Source organism: Natator depressus, chromosome 8, assembly GCF_965152275.1.
Source record: "Natator depressus isolate rNatDep1 chromosome 8, rNatDep2.hap1, whole genome shotgun sequence".
In the NCBI taxonomy this organism is placed as follows: Eukaryota; Metazoa; Chordata; order Testudines; family Cheloniidae; genus Natator; species Natator depressus.
The window spans coordinates 45,983,228-46,006,869 of NC_134241.1; the positions used below are offsets into that span (position 1 = coordinate 45,983,228).

Consider the following 23,642-nt stretch of genomic DNA (forward strand, 5'->3'; position numbering starts at 1 on the left):
TCAACCCCTCTTTATTCTAATGTGAGGTCGCAGTGTGGACATGGTTGAGGACCACTGAGCGAAGGTACCAATAGACAGGGGATGCCACATGGCGAGTGATTGTTTGTTGCATGAATGCTGCGAGAAATAGGCCTGACTGACTTTGGACAGCAAGACCTTTGGTCGGGTACTTTTCTCTAAGGCCAGCACAGGGGGATGTGGCTTAGCTGGGCTGACGTTGGGCTGTGACAGGAGGGAACAACAGCCAAAGGCCTCAAGCCTTTCATTTAAATTCAAGCCACAGTGCTAAAAACATCCTCCAGCCACCTATCCCTCCCCACAAGCCAGCACAAGCTGAGTTCTCTCCTTCCCCCAGAGAGCAGGCCCCAGCTGGCTGGGGACTGCCCAGAGAAGGGAGGTGAGGGCTGTGAATTGTATGAAGTGCAAATGCTAAGGAGACTTTTCCCCTTCTGATTTTATGCTGGCAGCATCTCTCATGGCCCAGTAACTCCCAAAACATGATATCAGGCCAGCTCCCACTCCTGGAGGGGAAAGCCCACCCCTCCTCCTTTTAGCAATGTATTTATCACTTCCTCCCTCGACCACTCCAGAAAGCTCCCTCTGCTTCACGGTTCAGCGGAGAGGGAAGCCAGGCCCCTGTTTTGCTACCCTGTTTGTATATTTCCAATACTGGCAAGTCACCTACGGTGTGAGTGGGAGCAACCAGAGCAACAATGCCAGTGCCAGGAAAAACACTTTCCATGGCAGCAATGAACCTCGCCTGCTCACGTTTTTCCCTTGGCTGAGTCTTGTCCTTGTTAAAAATAAAAGACCTGAGACTTTTAGAGCTTGTCAGCTTGTGAGCCCCTGAACTGAGCAAGTTCAGGCTGGTGCTCTGGGGCCCAACAGCTGAGTCTTGTTGTCTCCTTACCCAGCCCTGTCCCTGTGCCCTAGAGCTGACCAGACAATGCTGGTTCAACCCAGATGAGCCTATTGCTAGACCAGGGCATGGGAAGTTCCCAGAACTTTCCCAACCTGTCTAGAGATGGAAGAGTCACGTCAGTTCTTGGCCTCTCTGCTGGGACTACCAACAAGTTAATGCCTATGCACCAGGAACGAGAGAGAGGAATCACTCACTAATCTCATATTTGCCACCAGAAGATGACTTCTTTCAGAGGCTAGTGGCACCCACACCTGCGTTCAAACAAGCATTCCCTAGAGGGAAGACACGGAATTCCCTCTCTGCTCCTGTCAGCCACCCCAGGGCCCAGTGGTTCTAGATTTTTAACAACAAAAGTGGCCAGGTCCTTAAAAGTGCTCAACAAAGGCTACCATTGTATCAGCGTTCCCTTACCAACATGGGTGTTGTTTTGGCGACCCCATTTAATCTAGATGCTGTATTTCAAATGAAGCAAGCCAGAAATTAGTCACGTTAAATTCGATTCTTTATTTAAGCAAGCTCACAAAATGTAATGGCTCCGCCTTTCCCTTCTCCCTCCATTCTTTCTTTAAGCTGTCTGAACTGCGTAAAGGGGCCACAAAGGGAGAAGAAACAGCCCCCTAGAGAATCTCCTGTTGCAAGGGGGTTCCTTGCCTGGCACAAGGCTGACATAAATGTTCTATGCTGGCCCCACTTGCAGCCCCAGGCATAGGGGGTGTGTTGAGGATGGACCAGGGGCAGGAGAGGTTTGGCCAGAATGCTGTGTGCTCCAGCTGTGCAATGCCTATGGGGCGGTGTTACAAAGCAGTGCAAATTAGAGCAGTGCTGGGGTTGCTCTAAATTGTGCCAGGAAGCCTCTCAGGTGAGAATTAGGGAGGCACAAAGGTGGCTTAAAGCCTGGGTGTGGGAAAGGAGCAACAGGAAATCCGTCCCAAGATGTGGCTCTCACAGGGTGCTCCCAGTGAGCGTCACTGTCAGATGAAGAAGGAGCTCTGAAGGTGGTGGCTGGACAAGGCCAGAGGAGGCTGATCACCTAGAGATGGGATATGCATTCACCTGTAAGGCGAGGCTGTTCCCCAGGAGAGATAGTCAGTGGGTCTTGGAGCTGGGCGAGGTACTATTGGCTGCTCCACCGCAGTCACGTCCCCTGAATAGGATTTGAGAAGGGAGGCGTTCTTGTTGGCCAGCATGGCTCTCTCGTTCCTGCGGAACTTTGCTCTTCGGTTCTGAAACCATACCTAGGAGGAGGGGGAAAGACAGACAGGTCAGAGATTATAACCTGCTCCACTGATGCTCTGCTACTCTCCCTGCATTATTAGATACTTGGTGGCCCAGGCACCCTAGTGTGATGGTGGCCTGGAGAGCCAGAACCCTGTTGTGAGGAAAGGACCAGCAGTGGACGGATGCAATGTGTTTGCAGGAGGAGCTTCCATTATGCCTGAGCAGCTAATCATCTTCCCTACCCGAGGTGAAGCAGCAGCATGTGGGAGGTCAAGCTGGGACCCACAGGGGTGATGCTCATGAGCTGGACCTCTCCTGCTTCTGGATATTACAGGACCCAGGATGATGCTGGTGGCTTCATGTCTCCACCCCAGTGCCTGAGCACCAAGGATCCTCTCAGTGAAGATGCGGATGTCATATCTGGCCTTTAAGATCACTGCTGCTCTGGGACGGGCTGCTGGCTGCTTGAACCTCATTCCTGAACGACAGGATTCTTGAGAAGCTGCTGCTGGTTCATTGCCCTGAGCTGTAGAAACGGCTGCTTTTATGTTAGGATTTGCCCTGCTGTCCGAATGTGTGGTGATCCCTTTCCCTGATTATGCCTGGCACTCATGCCCTGCCCTAAAATACAACACACATACCTTTGCTGCTAGCCCGTGAATACGCACACATAAGTTTTCACACACACAAACACTCACGCACGTGTGCACAAGTTATTCGGCTCAGTACAGGGGTACTAGGTGAATTTGAATGGCCTGTGTGGTGCAGGACATCAGACTAGATGATCTAACAGTCCCTTCTGGCTTTAATTTCTCTGAATCCATCAATGAACAAACATACGCACATGCACATAGGTGTTCTCTCTCTCACACCCGCATGCACGCACACACCCACAAGCTCTTTCCCTTCAGTCCAAGAAACCATCAGAATTTAAAAGGCTGATTTCATTCATTCTCTGACCCATCCCACTCTTGTGCTCTTAAACTCAAACTGCTCAAGGGCTTTACTCTCACCCTCTGCACATCTTGGGGAAACCCCGCTCAGCTGAACTAGCAAAATGTAAGAACAAGAGAGAGTTTATGCTGTTATAACTCTGGTGATAACCGATGTGAACAGAGGTTTGGGAGGTGGACTGTACCCTGCAATGTCACTCTAGGCCTGGATGCTCACTGGGCAGTGAGTTCATCTGTTCTGGTTAAATAAATCTAACTCAAACCTTCATCAGAACCTCTGGTGGAACCCAAGTCTCCTGACACTTGGATAAGGCTGTGAGCAATTTGTTTCCTTGTAACTTTCAGTTTCATACAGCTCTGTGTTTCTGGGCTCTGGCAAGGATCGAGAAAGGTCAAGAACAGCTAGCCAAAAACTCAAAAGGTAATAACAAAATGTTTTTTAAGTACATCAGAAGTAGGAAGCCTGCTAAACAACCAGTGAGGCCCCTGGACGATTGAGATACAAAAGGAGCACTTAAAGACGATAAAGTCTTCACAGAGAAACTAAATGAATTCTTTGCTTCAGTCTTTACGGTTGAGAATGTTAGGGAGATTCCCAAACCTGACCTGTCTTTTGTAGGTGACAAATCTGAGAAATTGTCACAGATTGAAGTGTCACTAGAGGAGGTTTTGGAAGTAATTGAGAAACTTAACAGTAACAAGTCACCGGGACCAGATGGCATTCACCCAAGAGTTCTCAAAGAACTCAAAAGTGAAATTGCGGAACTATTAATGATGGTTTGTAACTTGGCCTTTAAATCAGCCTCTGTACCCAATGACTGGAAGATAGCTAATGTAACGCCAATATTTAAGAAGGGCTCTAGAGGTGATCCTAGCAATTACAGACCGGTAAGTCTAACATCAGTACTGGGCAAATTAGTTGAAACAATAGTAAAGAATAAAATTGTCAGACACATAGAAGAACATAAATTGTTGCGCAAAAGTCAACATGGCTTCTGTAAAGGGAGATCATGTCTTACTAATCTATTAGAGTTCACTGAAGGGGTCAACAAACATGTGGACAAGGGGGATCCAGTGGACACAGTGTACTTAGATTTCCAGAAAGCCTTTGACAAGGTCCCTAACAAAAGGCTCTTACATAAATTAAGTTGTCATGGGATAAGAGGGAAGATCCTTTCATGGATTGAGAACTGGTTAAAAGAACAAAGGGTAGGAATAAATGGTAAATTTTGAGAATGGAGAGGGTAACTAGTGGTGCTCCCCAAGGGTCAGTCCTAGGACCAATCCTATTCAACTTATTCATAAATGATCTGGAAAAAGGTAAACAGTGAGGTGGCAAAGTTTGCAGATGATACTAAACAGCTCAAGATAGTTAAGACCAAGAACTTCAAAAAGATCTCACCAAACTAAGTGATTGGGCAACAAAATGGCAAATGAAATTTAATGTGGATAAATGTAAAGTAATGCACACTGGAAAAAATAACCCCAACTATACATACAATATGATGGGGGGCTAATTTAGCTACAACTAATCAGGAGAAAGATCTTGGAGTCATCATGGAAGTTCTCTGAAGATGTCCACGCAGTGTGCAGTGGCAGTCAAAAAAGCAAACTGGATGTTAGGAATTATTAAAAAAGGGATAGAGAATAAGACGGAGAATATCTTATTGCCCTCATATAAATCCATGGTATGCCCACATCTTGAATACTGTGTACAAATGTGGTCTCCTCATCTCCTCATGGCATTAGAAAAGGCTCAGAAAAGGGGAACTAAAATGATTAGGGGTTCGGAACGGGTCCCATATGAGGAGAAATTAAAGAGGCTAGGACTTTTCAACTTGGAAAAGAGGAGACTAAGGGGGGACATGATAGAGGTATATAAAATCATGAGTGGTGTGGAGAAAGTGAATAAGGAAAAGTGATTCACTTGTTCCCATAATATAAGAACTAGGGCCCGCCAAATGAAATTAATGGGCAGCAGGTTTAAAACAAATAAAAGGAAGTTCTTCTTCACTCTGCGCACTGTCAACCTGTGGAACTCCTTGCCTGAGGAAGTTGTGAAGGCTAGGACTATAACAGGATTTAAAAGAGAACTGGATAAATTCATGGAGGTTAAGTCCATTAATGGCTATTAGCCAGGATGGGTAAGGAATGGTGTCCCTAGCCTCTGTTTGTCAGAGGGTGGAGATGGATGGCAAGAAAGAGATCACTTGATCCTTACCTGTTAGGTTCACTCCTTCTGGGGCACCTGGCATTGGCCACAGTCGGTAGACAGGATACTGGGCTGAATGGACCTTTGGTCTGACCCAGTATGGCCATTCTTATGTTCTTATGTCACTCACAGGGTGTTTCCAGCCTGAGCAGAAGCAGAAAGCCTTGGCAACCCCATGAAGAACCCTATCCTCTTGTGATTCCCTACCCAATCTTGAAATCTCTTGAGGTTCAGAACAAGTCAAGGGGATCTTTAGCTCTGATATGGACCATTGGTGGCAGTCTGGTGGTGTGATGAGACGCCCTGAGTGCACAAAGCTGGGATAACCAGCTCTCTCTGCTTCCCTCTCCCCAGGACCTCTAAGCAATGGCGCATGGTTAGAGTGATGCTGCACTCCATCAACTCCCATCCAACATAATAGCCCCTTGGGGCCTGTTACTGCTGCCACAAGTCCTGAGGCTGCTTCAACTTGCACAGGGGCACAAGGGGGGTTCAAACCCACCTTTGCTTGCCATACTGGGTCTACATGGAGCGCAGCTTAGCCAGACCAGAAGGCTAAAGCCAAGATGCACAACTGAACTTTGGGATCTCAGCTGAACATCTCAACCTTTTGAGGTTTCCCTCATCATGATCCAGAACCTCTTCTCTACCCCCAAAAGTAGCATAGCTTTGCCACTATAATTAAATATTGGGTGTAATGCCTCCATAGGAAGTTCAGTCTACAGTGTATAACCCACACAGCTCACTTTGGAGAAGGCTTCTTGACTTGGCATTTTTGCCTGTGTCGTCAATCTGATTACAAAAATGGACACCACTTCCAAGCCCCTGCTGAGTTGTCTCTGATTGCCAAAGCAGATTTGCACTTGCGTTTCTTTCATGACACATTCCTACAGAACTTAGCAAATTCTCTCCCTGCTATAAAATTCCATTATCTGGCTGAAAAATTCTACAGAAAGGATCTTATTCTCTATTCAATTCTTTGGATTTTTCAGATATATTTGGGGCAGGGACTGAGGATGAAATTTTCAAGAGTACCTAAGTGGCATAGGAGCTCCCATTTTCAAAAGTAACACGCACCCAGGATCCTAAGTCCCATTGACTTTCAGTGAGACTTTTGAAAATAGGCTTCTAAGTCACTTCTGAAAATTGTGGCCCTTGTCTTGGTATGGATTTGTACAACACCTAACGCTATGGGGCCTCGATCCCAATCTGGGGCTCCAGGGCTCTACTGCAATAAAATTATTGTTATTGTCCTGTTTGATTTCTATAAAACCCTAATGTTTCACTCTATTCAATATGATAGAGCTTTTCAGAAGGATCTCTATGGCATTTATATGTTTGAGAGTTTTACTGACAGTAAGGCCCATGTTCTTTAACAATCCTCTATCTCTGCAGTCATCGTGCTAGCTGGGTGAAGGCTAAAGCCATGGCTTGCTGACAGTACCTGGATGAGATGGGTGGAAGATTGACATCTGGCATTACTTACCTGAACTCTGGCTTCAGTGAGGTTGACTCTGCGTGCGAGGTCTTCTCGTACAAAGGCATCAGGGTAATGTGTCCTCTCAAAGACTCTCTCCAGCGCCTGGAGCTGGCTGCTGTTGAAGGTGGTCCTGTTTCTTCTCTGCTTTCTTTTCTTCTTCTCTTCCGAGTTCAGCTGATCATCTAGAATGGGAGAGAATCAGACAGGTGAAGTGCTGGAACTAGATTACTCGTGTTTCTGAAGCATCAGCATTTACCTTTAAAAAAAAAAAAAAGCTAATTTAGATCTCTGCATCATTTGGATGAGAGATAAAAACCAAGATCCTGGACACTTGGATCAAAGTTGAGACACACATTTTTCATAGATTCATATAAATGAATATATTTGGATGCCAGAATAAATCATCCTTATCATCTAGTCTGACTGCCCCTGGAACACTGGCCAGAGAACTTCCCCCAGTGATTCTTGTATCAAAACCCATAACTTCTGGCTGAGCTAGAACAGACCTTTTAAAAGAGATTAAACATCAATTTTGGAAGTCTGGGCCTATGGCTTCATGTCCCTTTCTTCACCACTTGGTCCTGGGACTGGGACTTTTCAGCTTGGAAAAGAGATGGCTAAGGGGAGATATGACTGAGGTCTATAAAATCATGACTGGTGTAGAGAAAGTAGATAAGGAAGTGTTGTTTACTCCTTCTCATAACACAAGAACGAGGGGTCACCAAATGAAATTAATAGGCAGCAAGTTTAAAACAAACAAAAGGAAGTATTTCTTCACACAGTGCACAGTCAACCTGTGGCCTTCCTTGCCAGAGGATGTTGTGAAGGCCAAGACCATAACAGGGTTAAAAAAAGAACTAGATAAGTTCATGGAGGATAGGTCCATCAATGGCTATTAGCCAGGAATGGCAGGAATGGTGTCCCTAGTCTCTGTTTGCCAGAATCTGGGAATGAACGACAGGGAATGGATCACTTGATGATTACTTGTTCTGTTCATTCCCTCTGGGGCACCTGGCATTGGCTGCTGTCGGAAAACAGGATACCGAGCTAGATGGACCTTTGGTCTGACCTAGTAGGGTCATTCTTATGTTCTTTCTTGAAGCTGTCTTTCTAATACAAATGTTTCCCTCTGTTCCACATTGCAGAGGGGAGCAAACCGACAAAAATCTTCCAAAGTTTGGATAGGAAACATGTGGAGGGAAGTGAAGACTAGACTGAATGCTTCCCTCTGCCCAATGCTGGTAGAAGCCCTTCTGTGCAGACAACTTAATGTAGACATAGGGTCAGAACTTCATCTAGTATACACTGGCATAGCTCCACTGAAGTCAATGGACCAGATCCCCATCTGGTGTAAATCAGCAAATCTCCACTGAAATCAATTTTAGGAAAAGAAAATAGGAACTCTGGACCTATTCAGCTTGGGGAGCTCACCATCAGTGTGTAGGGCCCTTGATGTGGAGAAATTACGCTGCTAGAGTAGATGTCGAAGGTCCATCAGGTCTGGACTGGGATTCCTCAAACCCTTCAAACTCTACCGGATTTAGAAGGCCATCCTCCTTGCTTCTTCTACTCTGACATTAATTCATCTTTACGCCCCATTAGACTATGATCAAGGGACTTTTCTGTGAAGGTAGGGCAGTCTTGGGATGAAGGCACTGGCATAGCATTTAGGAGACCTGATCTGCCATGGATTTTCTCTGTGACTTTGGGCAAGCCACTTTACATCTGAGGCCTGCAGAGGTTAAGTAGGGATAACATCTCCTTCCTCCCACCTTCTCCCTGTCTGTTCATTTACAGAGTGAGCTCTTTGAGTCAGGAATTGTCTCTTACTGTGTGTTTGTACAGTGACTAACATAATTGGGCTCTCAACTCAGTTGGGACTGCTAGAAGCTATCCTAATACATGTTATTATTGGATGATTTTTGTATTTGGTTTTTCTCTTGGCACATTTTTTGTGCTGAAGAAGATAATGTTGTTCTCCATCACTAGCTTTTGCGGTCGATGCATGCTTCTGAGGTCTCCCTAATTTCCAGCTGCTTTGCTTTTTTGCAGCTGAAATTCTTTGACTGGCTACCTTCTTCTGCTCCAAAACTTTGCCAGTGAGACCTACCATAAGTAGCGGCTGCTGCATATTCCTCCTCCTCCATCCCTTTACGGCCAGAGGTGATTGGTTCACATGGCTGAGCAAAGGACCGGCTGTATTAGTACCACTCATGTCAAGTACCTACCCTGTTGCTCTGAAGCCAGAGCCAAGTATTGAACTGAGGATTTAGAACCACCAAGATAAAAACCATGCCCACTGCATTAATAGGGAAATGCAAAGACAATCCTATTCCCATGTGCACAGTTGTGCCAGGATACTGAATGAACAGCACAGTGGTCAGATACAATGGTAATCGATCTGCTTACCCATTGTCCTGCCACGACGCAGCTAGTTATGGGTATGCCCAACCTCTGCTGTTTTGTGATAGTGACCTGGATCTGGATGAAAAATTCACCACCAAATTATTTATTGATTTAGCCCCTTGCTGCGAATTGTCCACAGACAGGTGGCGATTTTTACGTATTTGTTTGCTCGTCAGCATTGCTTGGTTCACGCTCAGAGCTCATCCATTTCAGCTTAGGCCTTATTCACAAAGTGTCTGTTGCCAGTATGCATTGTTCCCGAGTCACTGGTTGCCCTACATGATTAGTCACCTAACTCACATGGTTGGTTGGCTTTCCATTTTCTGCAGTTTGGAAGAACTATACTTTATAAACAGGAAGACTACTTGAAGAACTCATTGATTGGTTGCTTCTCTCAAGAAAGCACCGGAAGATCATTTTCGGGGAGAGAAAGAGGAAGAGAGTGTGCTAGCAGGAACTCAGCAGGGGTTGGGAGTTTTTCAATTTTTCTTTCTCCTCTTCTGCAAAAGAAAAACCATTGCATTTGCCTGTGTGCCTGAGCCTTGGGTTTTTAACAAGCTAGATTCCTTCGCGATTGACAGAGAAGACAGATTTATTTGCTGGCTAGGAGGCCCAATATTCAGCGTTCTCTTGTCATAGTCAAGAAAAAGCAATTGAATGTATCCGTATTTGCTCAGTCCCAGCTGCAAAGGTTACAGAAAAATCCTTGTCTGGGTCATTTAATTGCCTTTATGCCAGGGCTCTGGCTGGGGGTAGGGAGGGGAAATTCACTGTGCATGTCCCTATTCCCTATATAACTTCACACACTATTTCACAAATCTGAAGCAGGCAATGACTTCCACTGGTCTTCATTTTGTGTTGCACAGTCGTTCACTAATGGCTCATCACGGTCATGAAGCACAGAGCTACTGCAAAATGTGCTTCACATGCCCCATTTGCTTGTGGTGAGTGTATTAGTGACAGGTCTCTCCCCTGGCTCCAAGGAGCACTGCCGTCGTCCTGCATTAAGTGCTGTGCATCTATTGATTTTCCCACGTTTGGCCGTTAGGGAGCACGCTCACTGCCAGTCTTCAACAATTTAGCGTGCTCCCATTGGCATAAGATGCACTGAACTAGCTTGCTGCTCCATTTGATTGGTTGCCTCAGTGCCAGCCACCAAACCTTGGAGTTGCTGTATTCTCCCCCTTCCCAACCACCACACTATTTCCTATATCTGCCATGGGCACGGATTGAAGGCACTGATCTCCATTTTCTGTCATACATCAGCTGCTCACTGCAACCATTAACTACATGGACAGGCAGTAGTTGTGAGCAGTGGGGTCACCAGACTATATTGCATATGATTGATTGCTAGGCCTCTGGCTCAGGGGCAGGATAGATTTAGATCTGTAACTCCTACATCTGCTCTAAATAGGAAGGATGGGCTAGTAGAAAGGGCACTGGGTTAGGTTGCAGAAGATCTGCCATCAGCTACAGACTTCATGGGTGACCTTGGACAAGTTGCTTAACTTACCTTGTGCCTCGGTTTCCCCATCTGTAAAATGGAGTAATAATTCCCTATTTCATAAGATTGTTACAAAGCTAAATTCTAAATTCTAACTCTAATGGATTGATTTCTAAGGATGCCACCCAACTGGGCACAGCACAACCTTTCCAGGTGACTTTGAGAGGCAGCAACTCTCACCAGGGCAATTCTCACCAACTATAACAACTTGCACTAGGGTCCCAAGACTGCATTTTGAAGACCTCTGTGCTAAGATAATTGGATTGTGACTTTTGTGTTCTGGACAAAAGTCCATCATATACTACAGTAAGGCCACCAACCTTACATTCACTTTTGACCCTAGACTGCTCATGCTTTCCATGCTGTAGGTCAAAGGCCAATGCACTGACCCATTTACCATTCATCCCCATGGTAATATTTGTAACACCCTTGCATAACGTAACAGAACTTGCAAACCTGGATGTCTGGGTGACAGCAGATTGCTTTTCATGTACCAGCATTTCTCAAAGGGCTATATGTACAGATGATAAACTATGAGGAGATACAGAATATACATCAGAGATTCCAGTTATTCAACTTGAGGGGGTGGGGGAGTTCTCTGGCTGTGCTATGCAGGCCAGATGATCACAATGGTCCCTTCTGGCCTTGGAATCTATGAATCTATGAATGAATCTGTCTATAAAACAAAACCTTTTCTTGAGCCAGGAACGGCACTGAGGACCAAAGTTTATTGGACATGTGCAGCCACCATTATCGGTGTATCTGGATTCATAAAAGAACAAGGATATCAGGGCCTGATCCAACACCAATTTAAGTGCATGGGAGTCTTTCCCTTGACTTCAGTGGAGTATGGATCAGGCCCTTTGTGTGCAAACAGTGTTTGCTATTAAGTATTTGCTATTTGGCATTGGTTATTCTCCTGTTTAAAATGGTTTCAATCATCCAATCAGGAGCAAAAACAAAACTATGGGACTTGGGTGACCCACCACACAGAGTTTATGAATAAACAGTCTTGGATTCATGCATGATCCACGGGTATTTAGTTGCTTGGTCAATAATTCAACAGATAACGATCAAATAATGATACAATGTAATTATAAACAAATTTAGGAAAACTGTTATGGGTTCACAGGTAGTCTAGGAACAGAAAAAAGAGGTTCAATCCATAGACTAAATCCAGCCCTAGTCAGCAGAGACCAAGTAAGATCTCTTTCCCCGTCACAATCCCAGGACAGTCTGCTGTTGTTCTATGTTAGTTTTACATTGTCTACTCATATTCAGTGGATCCTTACTCACTTCAACCCCCAGATTACCCACAAAAGATAAGGAACCAAGGAAAGACACCAAAGGGGATGAAATAGAAAAATATCTAGGAAGACATTGATATGGAATGAGCTGGGGCCCAGCCAGTTTCTCTGCTACTTGAGTGTATTTTCTGCATAAACATACTGGGGGAAAAATCAACCCTTAAAAGGTTAAAAATAAGAAGAGCCATGCAAATAAAAAGCAAAGTCTGCTCTGGTCAACATCCTGCATGGTGGAAGCTCATAACAGAAAGGCTTCCCTGGAGCAGAAGAGACAGCTTGAATATTGGCCCTTCAGTTTACATGGGGTGTCTGCCTTTCCTCACCAATCACTTGAATTGTGAGTCCTTTGTTTACCTTTGCTAACATTGGAGACCACAATGCTGTCGTGGCACTTAAACAAGTGCTAGAGTGAACGCAAACATCACTGCTAAAGTTGACAGGTGTCCTATAGTGAATGTCTTCAATGAGCAATTGTATCAGAGACTAGCATAGAAAGAATGGAGGTTTGCTTATTATCCTGCTCACCAGGTCCCAGTGCAAACCAGTGCAAAGGCATCCTAGGCAAAGGTGAAGTTTGGTTCCTCCCATTACTCCCTGCTCCACCTTATGCAAACTAGCTCGCTCGGAAAACCATCCATCCCTTTGTTCCATCATTACTTCTTCCATAACAGCATCACTGTTCCTGCTTCGTCAGAGACCACAGAGCCCTTTAGTTCCACCAGAACCCTTAGCATTTGATGCAGCAGTGTGGCTCCAGATGTCCCGCAAAACATTTAGGGAGCTAAATTTTTATATACTGGGTAGTCAAACCTTTGGCCAGCTAGGTAGGGAACTATCCAAGATTTTGCTGGAGCAATAAGACCATGTAGAACATGGTCCGAGATGCCTTGCTCTTCTCAGTGGCTTTGTTTCTTCTGAACTGATCTTAATGAAAACACTGGGGAGTTATTTTCTCCTCTTTATCTCACTCACTGGCCTTATAATGAGGCTTACATCCACCATGCAACAGGACTGATTCTCTGCCTATTTACACTGGTTTTATACCAGGGGAACTTCACTAATGTCAGTAGAATTGCACATGCATGAACATGGTGTCCCGGAGTAGGGAATCAGACCCGTAATAGTTTGACACAGCTGCTTCCTGTAATCTGTACCCTGCCCGGCTTCATATTATTCAACTCTAAGGGTGTATGTACACTGAAAAAAGAAAAAGAAAAAAAAAACCAGCAGCAGCGAGCCACAGAGCCCAAGTCAACTGATTCAGCTCATGAGGTTCCCACCACAGCGCTAAAAGCAGCAGCGTAGACATTCCTGCTCTGGCTAGAGCCCAGGCTCTGAGAAGCCACCCCCACACAGGATTTCAGAGCCTGGGCTCCAGCCTGAGCAGGAATGTCTACACTGCTGTTTTGAGCCCCGTTGTGTGAGCCCCGCAACCCACAGTCAGTTGACCTGGGTTCTGAGACTTGTTGCTGTGGGCTTCCCCCGCCCAGTGTAGACATATCCTGCACTGGAACTTTCAGAGGTGTCTTTGGGAGTTAGGCGCCCAACTGCCATGTAATTCCAAAGGGAACTAAGCTCCTAATTCCCTTAGGTCTTTGAAAATCCCAGTCTAAAACTTTTTCTGATGTACGGTCATGTGGACAATGCCATGTCAAGTGAGCAGGTGTATTAATAACAACAATTTGCACTGACAGCATCTTCTCTCTGAGGAGCTCAAACATGCATGAATAGCTTCACAGCATCCCTGTCTGTCAGGTCAGCATCTGTTTCCATGCTGTAGGGGGGAAGGAGAGAGCGAGGAAGGGATCTGGGTCCAGCAAAGTATTGAAGCATGTGCTTAACTTTAAGCATGCAAATAGTCTCACTGAAATCAATGGGGCTTCTCATGTGATTAAAGTTAAGCATCTACTTAAGTATGTTGCTGGATTGGGACCTTAACGTTCTTAAATATAACAGACCAGATCTTCAGCTAATGTATATCAGTGTGGGCCCATTGAAGTCGAAGGAGATACATCAGCTATAACCATCTGGAGATCTGGCCCAATAGATTTAGAATAAAATAAAGCACTATGCCTTGCCTCTCCCATAGTGATACTGCCTTCTTCCCTAGTGTCGCTGGGAAAGGGTGCAGTCCCAAGACAGGAAAGTTTTTATTAAGAACATGAAATCTAAAATGTGTTGTTTTTCTGAGCACCTGTTTGGGATGCTTTTTGCTGTCCATCTGGTAACAGTTACGGCACCTGAATACCTAAAGTCCATACAACTGGGAACAAAGGGACATTCCATTTCAACTGAAATGCGGTTTTCAGATTCCAAAAGATTTACCGCTCCCATATCTTCACCTCCCCTCACTAGACAGTCAATCCCCAGACAGATTCCTTTCCAGTCTGGGAATGCCTGGATACAAACATGCCCATGATTTCCTTGTATCTGAGAGGAAGTGTTTGGAGATTAGCTTTAAACAGGAGTTTTGAATCTTTAAGCCAAGATGGAATGTGTTAGAAAAGCAAGTGTGTTTAGGAATTTTGGAGCAGTAAAGTATGGCCACACGGGGTAACAGCGGGTCATCCTGATCAGGCTACATGAAGATGAGTGGGGGAAAGAGTGGGACACAGTTTAATTAATACTTGTGCTGAGTGTAGTGTTGGCATTTCTGGTTATGCTTTTTGTGGGTTTATTTCAGCCAGTGATGGGGTTGATATACGAAGGAGGTGATACTCTACTGCCTTCCACCTTGTGTAGTCACCGAAAGCTGTGCAGAGGGAGAGAACTCGGCCAGTGATGTGAGTTATGACAGGGTAGCATTTTACACTCAGAGCACACAGTGCAAGGCAGGGGAGAATCAGTCTCATGGTGGTTGCCTTGTGGTGTTTCAGTTCCTCGGACAGTGGAAACACTGCAAGACCGGCTGCTGTGGTTTGTGGGCCCCACAAATGGTTTCTGGAGGCATTAAAAAAATCCATGAAAATTGTAAGTGCCAATACAAAGTCAGAGATTTGGCTTTTGGGGGAGGTGTCCACCTATGGCTTCCTCTGGAATCCAAATGAAGGTTTCTATTAATGCAGGTTCAGCGGAGGATAAGAGGGTCAGATCAGGGAGTCTTTCCATTCACTTCAGTGGGCACTGGATTGGACCTGAAGTAAGGGCAATGCAACAGAGGCATAAACTCCACAGAGGAACCCTAGTGAAACAATGACAAATGATGGGCAACCCTCATAAGGGCTGAAGGTTCAGTGTAAGTTGTCTGTGAAGGGTTGGGTTGGGTTGGGTTTTTTTCCCCAGTATGTCTGTGGGAACCAGGCAGCTGTTTCCAATCAGCAGCGCTGCGGATAGGTAGTTGGGTCAATGTTCAAATGATACCACTTCACTCTTCAAGTGGAAAACCCAAGTGCCTGAGGCCTGAGCTGGACTGTTTTGTGTAGGGAGTTTGGGAAGGATTCTGAACCCCGCCCGGCTGAACCACATGTGTTGTGTGATCCCCTCCACCCCAAACTGGCCCAAGTTGTTATGAGTTTGGCAGGCATAGATTCACCACAACTTCATGACATTTGGATCACAACATCCACTGGGCTACATTGCTGCAAACAATCACATTGTGCTGATAGCCCAGAATGTCGTGTGCTTTAAGCACCCAGAAGAGGGAGAGTTCTGAGTTTGAGCTCAGATTCTAGCTCATTGCCCTTTATGACCAGAATCTGGGGTTTGCTAACTCCTAGGGATGGAGGAAGAATAAAAGGGACCCAAATCTACACATACTTCAACCTAGCATCCCTGCCACCTGAGGATCTCTCTCTCCACGTACCCCAGATGGACTCTGGTCTTCTTTCCGCCTCTTAGTGCTTGATCTTCCTCCTAGAGTGGAACAGCTCAGCCCAGCACACCAAGGGGCTTGTTCTGCTATCTGTTACCCTACCTCCGATTCATTGCTCCATCTGGGATCCTACAGACTAGAGAAGTGCATTATAGGCTTTTCAGTTTCCTCTGAAGAATCAATGTTTGGCCAGTCCTGGAGGCAGGATACAGAACTAAATGGTCCATTGGTCCAATGCCATAAAGTAGATTGTTTGTTCCCGTGATACCATAGTGAAGGGTCACCTTATTTCTATCTTGGTTGTCATTTCTAGACACAATGGACCTGGTTCTCTCCCACTTATAGGAGTTTTACATTAGTGTGCCTTCATTGACTTTAGTGGAAATATTTCCAATTTACACCAGCATAGATGAGTGGAGAAACCATTGGTTTCTCTTAATATTCATGGGAATATGGGTTAGCTAGAAACATGGCTGAGATTCAATTAATATAAACCCTAGTGGGGGCCTTCTTAAACTGGGTTAGCTCTTACATCGTGCTTCTCATCATAGATCTCAAAGTGCTTTACAAAGGAGTGTCAGTATCATTATCCCCATTTTACAGATGGGGAAACTGAGGCACAGAGGTGACATGACCTGCCAAAGATCACCCAGCAGACCAGTGGCAGAGCTGGGAATGGAACCCAACCCAAGTCTCCTGCATGCCAGCCCAGGACTCTATCCACCAAGCCACACTACGTCTCTTAATCAGATTCAAGAGCGTCTAAGGAGGTCACAAATCAGAGCCCAAACTGCGCATAGACCAGTCCTAAGATGCTGAACATACTGATTTCAATGGGAGTTAGGCATTTAAGTATCTTGAAGAACTGGATCATTGGATCACTGCTTTCTCATTTCCCAAATATTTCTCGGAAAGGAGTTAGCCCCTCAGGGCTCTCTTGGGGTTTCATATCTCATCTTCTGAAACATCTAGTACTGGCCACTATCAGAAACAGGATGTTGGACTAGGTAGACAGTGGGTCTGATCCAGTCTGGCAACTGCTACATTCCTGTGTGACTGTTACACACTAGGAGCCACGAGCTCAATGCTGTGGGGAGTGGATGAACAAAGGAGAAGGCCTGAAAAATGCTAAATGTGCATCCTGTCAACAGCCCCAAAAGCATCATCGCAATTTGCTTGGTTCTTCCGGGCATGAAGGGAGATGCCAGTGATTCACAGCTCGCTCATTACAGATGGGATCCAAAAAATAAAAGGTCAATAAAAGGCAACTTTGTGCAGCCACTGAATGGAAAATTATGAGCAATCGTTATATTCCAGTGACTCATGTGTAGGTCACCCCTGGCCAATTCACCTCTGCCATCAATTGGCATGGAGCATGGACATTACTCACCCCATTACGGGAAGTATCTGGACACAGATTGCTAGGCAGCTAAGCCCAGTGGTGGTTTCCCTTGACCACCAGCTTGGGTTAATTACAGGGACAGAGACTACTAGAGGGTGTAGCCACAAAACCCCCAGTAACGTCAATGAGCGGCTAGGTCATCCCTTAGGCAGCTTTGAAAAAATCTCAACCACCCTCAGCACCTTGATTTCTATTCCCCTCCCACCACTGTCACCATTTCATTGCCTGGAACACCCTTTTCTTTTCTTCTTCATCTTTTCCTGCATTTGCTGAATAGCAGAAAAGGGTCAAAACCAGCATCTGAATGTTGCTCTCTGGTAGTTCGAACACAGGAAACGTATCATGGCTCAGATTGGTTCACATCCTCCAAGGCCCGACCCCCTTGCATGCCCATACCTATCCCAGCCTATTAAGCGCCTATCCCACACCCGCCCCATCTCTGGACTGGACCCATGACATCCCTCCAGAGGGCGAGGGGAGAACATTACAGGGTAGACACCTGCCCAGATCTAAACGGCAGTACAGGGCATATAGCACTTTGCTGTCCAGGTTACTCAGCACATGCTAAAAGAGAGAGGAAGGACCATCCATTGTTTAGAACACTAGCCTAGGACTTGGCTTGAACTCCCTGTTCTGCCATATGCTTCCTGTGTGGCCTGGGGCAGATCATGTATTCTCTATAAGCATCAGTTCCCCAGTAGAGATAATAGCAGTGCCCTGCCTTGCAGGGGTGGTGGAAGGTGCTCAGATATTGTGGCGATAGGGGCTGTATAAATACCATAGAGAGAGCCTGAGATGAGGAAATAGAAAAAGGAGAAATAGGAGAGAGAGAAATACTATAACAGGACACAATATTTGTGTGTCAACATTTGCTGTTATTTAGATTGTAAGTAGAAGGATTGGCAGGACTCGAACGCAAGCCTGGAGGCCTATCACGCAACCAACACCCCCACACTGCCACCCGGAGGCAGCTGCAACCCAGACGCTCCCTGTGAGCCACAATCCACAGAGGCTGACTGACAGTTGTCTTTAGCAACCCCTGATTGGCTCCTTGACCTTACATAAGCCCATGGGGCGTACCGGGAAGTGTCTAGGCAACAATATGGATTCCCAGCTAACTGCCATCACAACCCTGCTTCTCTGCCTTTGAACTCCCGGTACTGACCCTGGCTCTGATTTGGATCCTGATTCCTGACTGACCCCCTCAACCCCAACATTGAGATTCTGATATGTTGTACTGATCCCTGGCCCAATCCTGACTCAACCCTGGCTCCTGACTTAGACTCTAGCTTTGACCCTCAACTTGACTCCGACACCAGTTCTGATCCCTGGAATCAGTTCCTGATTCCAAGAGCTTGCCACTAGTCCTACCTGCCGTTGCCTGGGATCCTGACAATAAGCTCTTTGAGGCAGGGGTTGCCTCTGACTATATATTTGTACAGCATCATGCACAATGGGCTCCTGTCCTCTGTAGGGTGCTCCAGCCACTGCAATTATAATAATGTCAGAAATTGAGGCAAAAGAGAAATAATTTAGACACAGCTACTGATTATTATAAACACGATAATCAAATCCACATTGAAACTAAACAGTTTGATTTAATCCAAGAAGGGAATGAGGCTTTTTCAACCCGAGACATTTAACCACAAAGCATAGGATACGCCAGGAAAGATTTTTTCGCATCAGTTGTGTAAGCTGGAAGCTCAATGACTTAATTCCAGAAAGAAAGCAAGAGCATTGAAATATATTCCCAGGCCTCAAAATACTGAGTAACAACCCAATATTGAGTCTGACTCACTAGATTTGGTAGGAAAATGAGTGGGGTTTGTTTAGTGGAAAATGTTGACTTTTGGTAGAAAAAAGTAAAACTGAGTTTTCTGCCAAAAGCCAACAAAAAATTCAGGTTTGGTGTTTGCCAATAGAAAAAAGCAACACTTTTTTGAGAAAAATAGATACTTGCTGTGAAAATTTTCATTTAATCAAAATCCAAATTTTCCAGACCAAGAAAAATGGTTTGATAGGAAATTTTTGAGCAATCTACTTCCGGGAGTTCCAGGAGATTCCTTGCCATAGTCAAACCTTGTGTGTGGCCATAAGTCTTTACCCAATTGGATCCTTGCTTGACCCTAGTGACATTTCCTTTTATATTTGAAACACCGTCCACCCCACCACATTGTGCACAAGTTTTACACACTACAGAACAGGGAACTTAGAGGGGGAAAAGGGCTGAGAAAAGGAATTCAAAACTAGCATTGGGTTTGTTTACAGAAAGAAATTAACAAAGACATAATGAAAGCAATCGTTACAGCATGATAGCAATCTATCCAACTCCAAATTATCAACAGAAGTTACTTTTCCCATTACAAGTTGCTGGAGGCAAAAACAATTAACACAGACAAATTCTGGAGAGGCAGTGCCAGTTTGGGGAGCAGAGTGCATATGTTTCTGAGTTGCTCTGTGAGTCAGTGGAACTGGAAAAAAAATCCTCATGTGAATGTATATTATATTCATCCAAAGAGCCACTTTAAGAGATCATCTTCAAACATTCAGTGGTTAGAAAATGCCAATGTTAAGATTTCAATTGCAACCTTAAAGAGACTGTGTCAATCTGAAGATCACTTTTTCCCCTTAAAATTTCTATTTATTATTGCTAGCAGTAACCCCGAAGACTGCTACCATGGAAAGAGAGTTGAGAGAAAAATTCTCTCTATTTTTCTTCAGTTTATTTTGTGCCTTGCACAGCATTTGGTGTATGGTCAATTTCATCACTCCCTTATTGAGGGTCATTTGCACTTGGTATCTCATACTGCCATCGCTCTCATGCACTCCTCACACTCTGCATGAGACTATTTACCAGGAGCAGCAGTAGTAAAGTTGAAACTGGAAAGGCAGCAGGCAGGTTTGAGCACAGAGAGAAAAAGGGGGAGAAGAGACCCAAACATGTAAGGGTTTGCTCTCAAACCAGGGCTCCAGGTCAGATGGTTCCCATAATATAGTAAGTCCTGTATGGCTCTCAGACTCCAAGGCATGTGTTTGGAATTCCTTGTCTGTTTCATACTTTATTTTACATATCGTAATTTTTATGTGACTTATCACGTTGGTCCTTGGGAAATGAATCAAAAACAAACACATTATAGAAAGGCTTGCCAGTGGCAAATTATAGAGGTCAGGCTAATGACCACAAAGGTCCCCTGCTCTATAAACTATGAATCTATGGCATGTCTACGCTGCAATCAGAGGTGTGATTGCAGCTCCAGTGGATGTATTTGCACTAGGTTTACATGCACTAGTACAGCTAAAAATAGCAGTGTAGGTGTGACTGGGTACACTTCAGCACAAGATGTATAAGTCCACCAGGTACCTTGGGCATGTACTTGCATTGCAGAAGCTGGAAGCCCCGCATCTACAGTGCTATTTTTAGGCATGCTACCACAGGTATAGCTAGCACAGGTATTTCTACCTAAGCTGCAATCTCACCTTCGACTGCAATATAGACCTACCCTATGTGTGGTTGTAACTGGTCAACACACCCCAATCTACAGGTCCATGTCATCATATCTCTTAAAGAACACACAGTGACATAAAACTATGCAAAACAATCCCCAAGCCAGCACTAGCACTACGAAGTCAATAGACATCATCCCCTCCCTTATATATCAAAACATTGGGTTCCATCACCCACCTCACAGTCACAAGACCCCGACCCTGCCAAAACTTGCACACACGTTTAACAGGCAAGTCTACAGCACTACTCAAGAGTGAAAATATAAGCCTGGGTATAAATCTTTGCCGGCTTCAAAGCCAGGTTTACAACATCTGCATCTCCGGCCATCTGTTCCTCATCCCCTCAGTCATGTCTCCCGATGTCTCCTGCTACCCAGAAACCCTTCATAAGGTTTAGTGCAACTGTTTGAAATCAAATATTGTATAACACAGTTTTAAAAGTGCCTACACTCCTTTTTCACTTCCTCCTGCAGTGTGTCTGCCTGTCTGCTTTCCGTTTCTGTCACCGTCTCATTTCACTCCAAAACAACTTTTCCTTTTTCCCCCTCTAAAAAACCTCTCTCTATATCCATTCATTGTGAAAATTCCTGGATCATCAATGGGTTAGTGTCGTATTCCTTCCTGACCCCAGTGAGTGATCATCTAATCTGGTATCTCATTTCCAATGGTGGCCAGTAACAGATACTTCAGAAGAAGGAGCAAAATACCATGGAAAAGGCAATGAGGAAATATCCCACTCATAAGCAAAGTGTACTAATCAATTTGCTTCATTAGTATCCAGAAGCAGTAAGTGCCACAAGGTAATTGTAAAAGGCATCAACAAAAAGTATTTCCATATATCTCTTTTACAGTTGCTGGCCCTTTAATTTTAGCTGGGGCCCTCTATTTCCAGTACTTGTACACCTTTCTCCTTACATTGGGCAAGAGTAAGGAGTGCCTGACTGATCACTTTAATTGGACAAAGCCCACAAACATCTTCTAGCTGTGCACAGGTTTAAAGCCACATGAGACTCCCGTAAGTCATAGTGTGAAAAGAAATCAGCAGAGAAACACAAAGTATTCCTAAGGATCCCCTGGCATTTCAGGGACCAAACTGCTGGGTGTATTTTTTTTATTTTTTTATTTTGGACTGCTGGAAGAATAAAACTCTAGTAAAACCAACTCTGGGGATATTCTTTCCTCCCTGTTATCCTGGCAGAGTGCTCCAGCCCTCACTTGATCTCACACACTTTGGTGGAGGAGCCGTGATAGGTGGCAAAGTCTCCCAGAATTCCTGGAGTCATCGTAAAACAGGATGGAATTCACAACATCCCTCTGGCTTGGCGAATCCTTAGCAATCTCATTCTCCTTATTAAAAGCCTATGATGTATATGACTTATGAGGGAGAAGAGTACCCAATACCTGTCTGGTTTTAACTTGTACCCTGGGGAAAACCAGCAAAAAAACCCATCAGTCCATACTCCTGCCCTCTTAAATCTTCAGTGACCACGTTGAAGTTAACAGATTGCACGTGGTGCATATTAAGGCAGAATTTAACCCATCATCCTTGGACCATATTCATAAAAAGCAGAACACCTGGAGGGTATTCCTCATCATTTACATTTTTCCAATATGACAAAATATAGTGTGTTTGTTTTTACGGATTATTATGCAAGATCCTCAGCCCTGTTCTGGTCCCTGTGCATCACATAAAAGTGCTGGAGCAATGTGAAGAGTTTGTTAAAGCCCCATATCTTCCCAGGGCATAGGCATTGCAGGAGAGATTGGAATGCTGCTGTCAGAGGACCCTCTTGCAAGCCCTGGTGTAGGAGCAAGCTGAGGATGGGGCTGGGGGTGAGAGGGGGGTGTCAGAGTTAGGATTGGAACATGCAGCACTGTGGAGACTCCAGGTAGCACTACAGTCAACAGGGCAATCCTTTAGGGTAGGGGGCGCTCTTGAGAGCAGCTCAGGATTTGGCAAGCACAAAGGTGGCTTAAATCCAGCTCCCTGGGCTGGGAGTTCTGTAGTGCACATGTAATACAGACAGACTGCGGTCGTCAGCAGGCAGGATCAAACCTGGGACCTCTGGAGCTTAGTGCATGAGCCTCTATTGCATGAGCTAAAAGCCATATGACTGTTAGCTAAGGCTCTAGAGCAGACTCATCAAGCTCTCTCTAAGTGGTCTCAGTGCCACTGGATGGGACAGACCACTACACCAGGAGCTGTGTGGGTTCACACAGAATCTCACCTGTTATTATTATTATTCATTTATATTGTGGTACTGGCTAGAGGCCAACGAGGTCGCTGCCCATTGTGCCTTCCAGCCTTTCTCTCAAACAGGCCAATCTGTGGCCGGGAACATATGCGACTTCACTTGTTTTTACTTTGTACTCAGAAAACTGCAAAAATCCATGTGGGTTTCAATTGGGAAGAATGGAAAAATGAAAGACATTTTGTACAGGGCAGCTAAAAAATATTTTTGCAAGGAGAATTAAAAAAAAAAAAAGATTGCAAACCAATTGTTTGGCATTTTGTGCATTCCTAATGGCCTTTTCCAAACTCTGCGGGAACTACAATGCTCTACAAACCCACCCAGAACTCCCTATAGCCTGCACTGGCAAAGATTTACTCATTCCTACTTGATTCATTAATATCTTTGCTTGTTTGGGTCCCACAACAAGCTAGCTTTGCTGCTGGGAAGTGTCATTACTACATAGCCTTGTCCCACCTGTATCTGGAAATTCACTTTGACATGTTATTTTGTATGTATGGCCCATGTGGGCCCACAGTCAATGGCCTGTATTATATGAATGCCAGCTGGCCTCCCCAGTAAACAAGAATGGTATTTACAATAGATATTTCATCTGTTTATAATTTTAACACGCAGACCTCAGACAGCTAGCGAATGTCAGCTACAGATCACCTAGTATGCCAAATTCTGTT

General features: G+C 45.0%; 1 protein-coding gene across 2 annotated transcripts in view; it reads right to left on the reverse strand.

Moving 5' to 3' along the window:
• The window catches only part of PRRX1 (paired related homeobox 1), an 82,116-nt gene that overhangs the window by 7,835 nt on the left and 50,639 nt on the right, over positions 1-23,642 (reverse strand). For both annotated transcript variants that reach the window (XM_074962168.1, XM_074962169.1), the window contains exons 2-3: positions 6,792-6,967; positions 1,976-2,157 (exon numbers count right to left, since the gene is read on the reverse strand). In XM_074962168.1, coding sequence (XP_074818269.1) covers positions 1,976-2,157; positions 6,792-6,967 — 358 coding nt within the window. The remainder of the gene's footprint in view (positions 1-1,975; positions 2,158-6,791; positions 6,968-23,642) is intronic.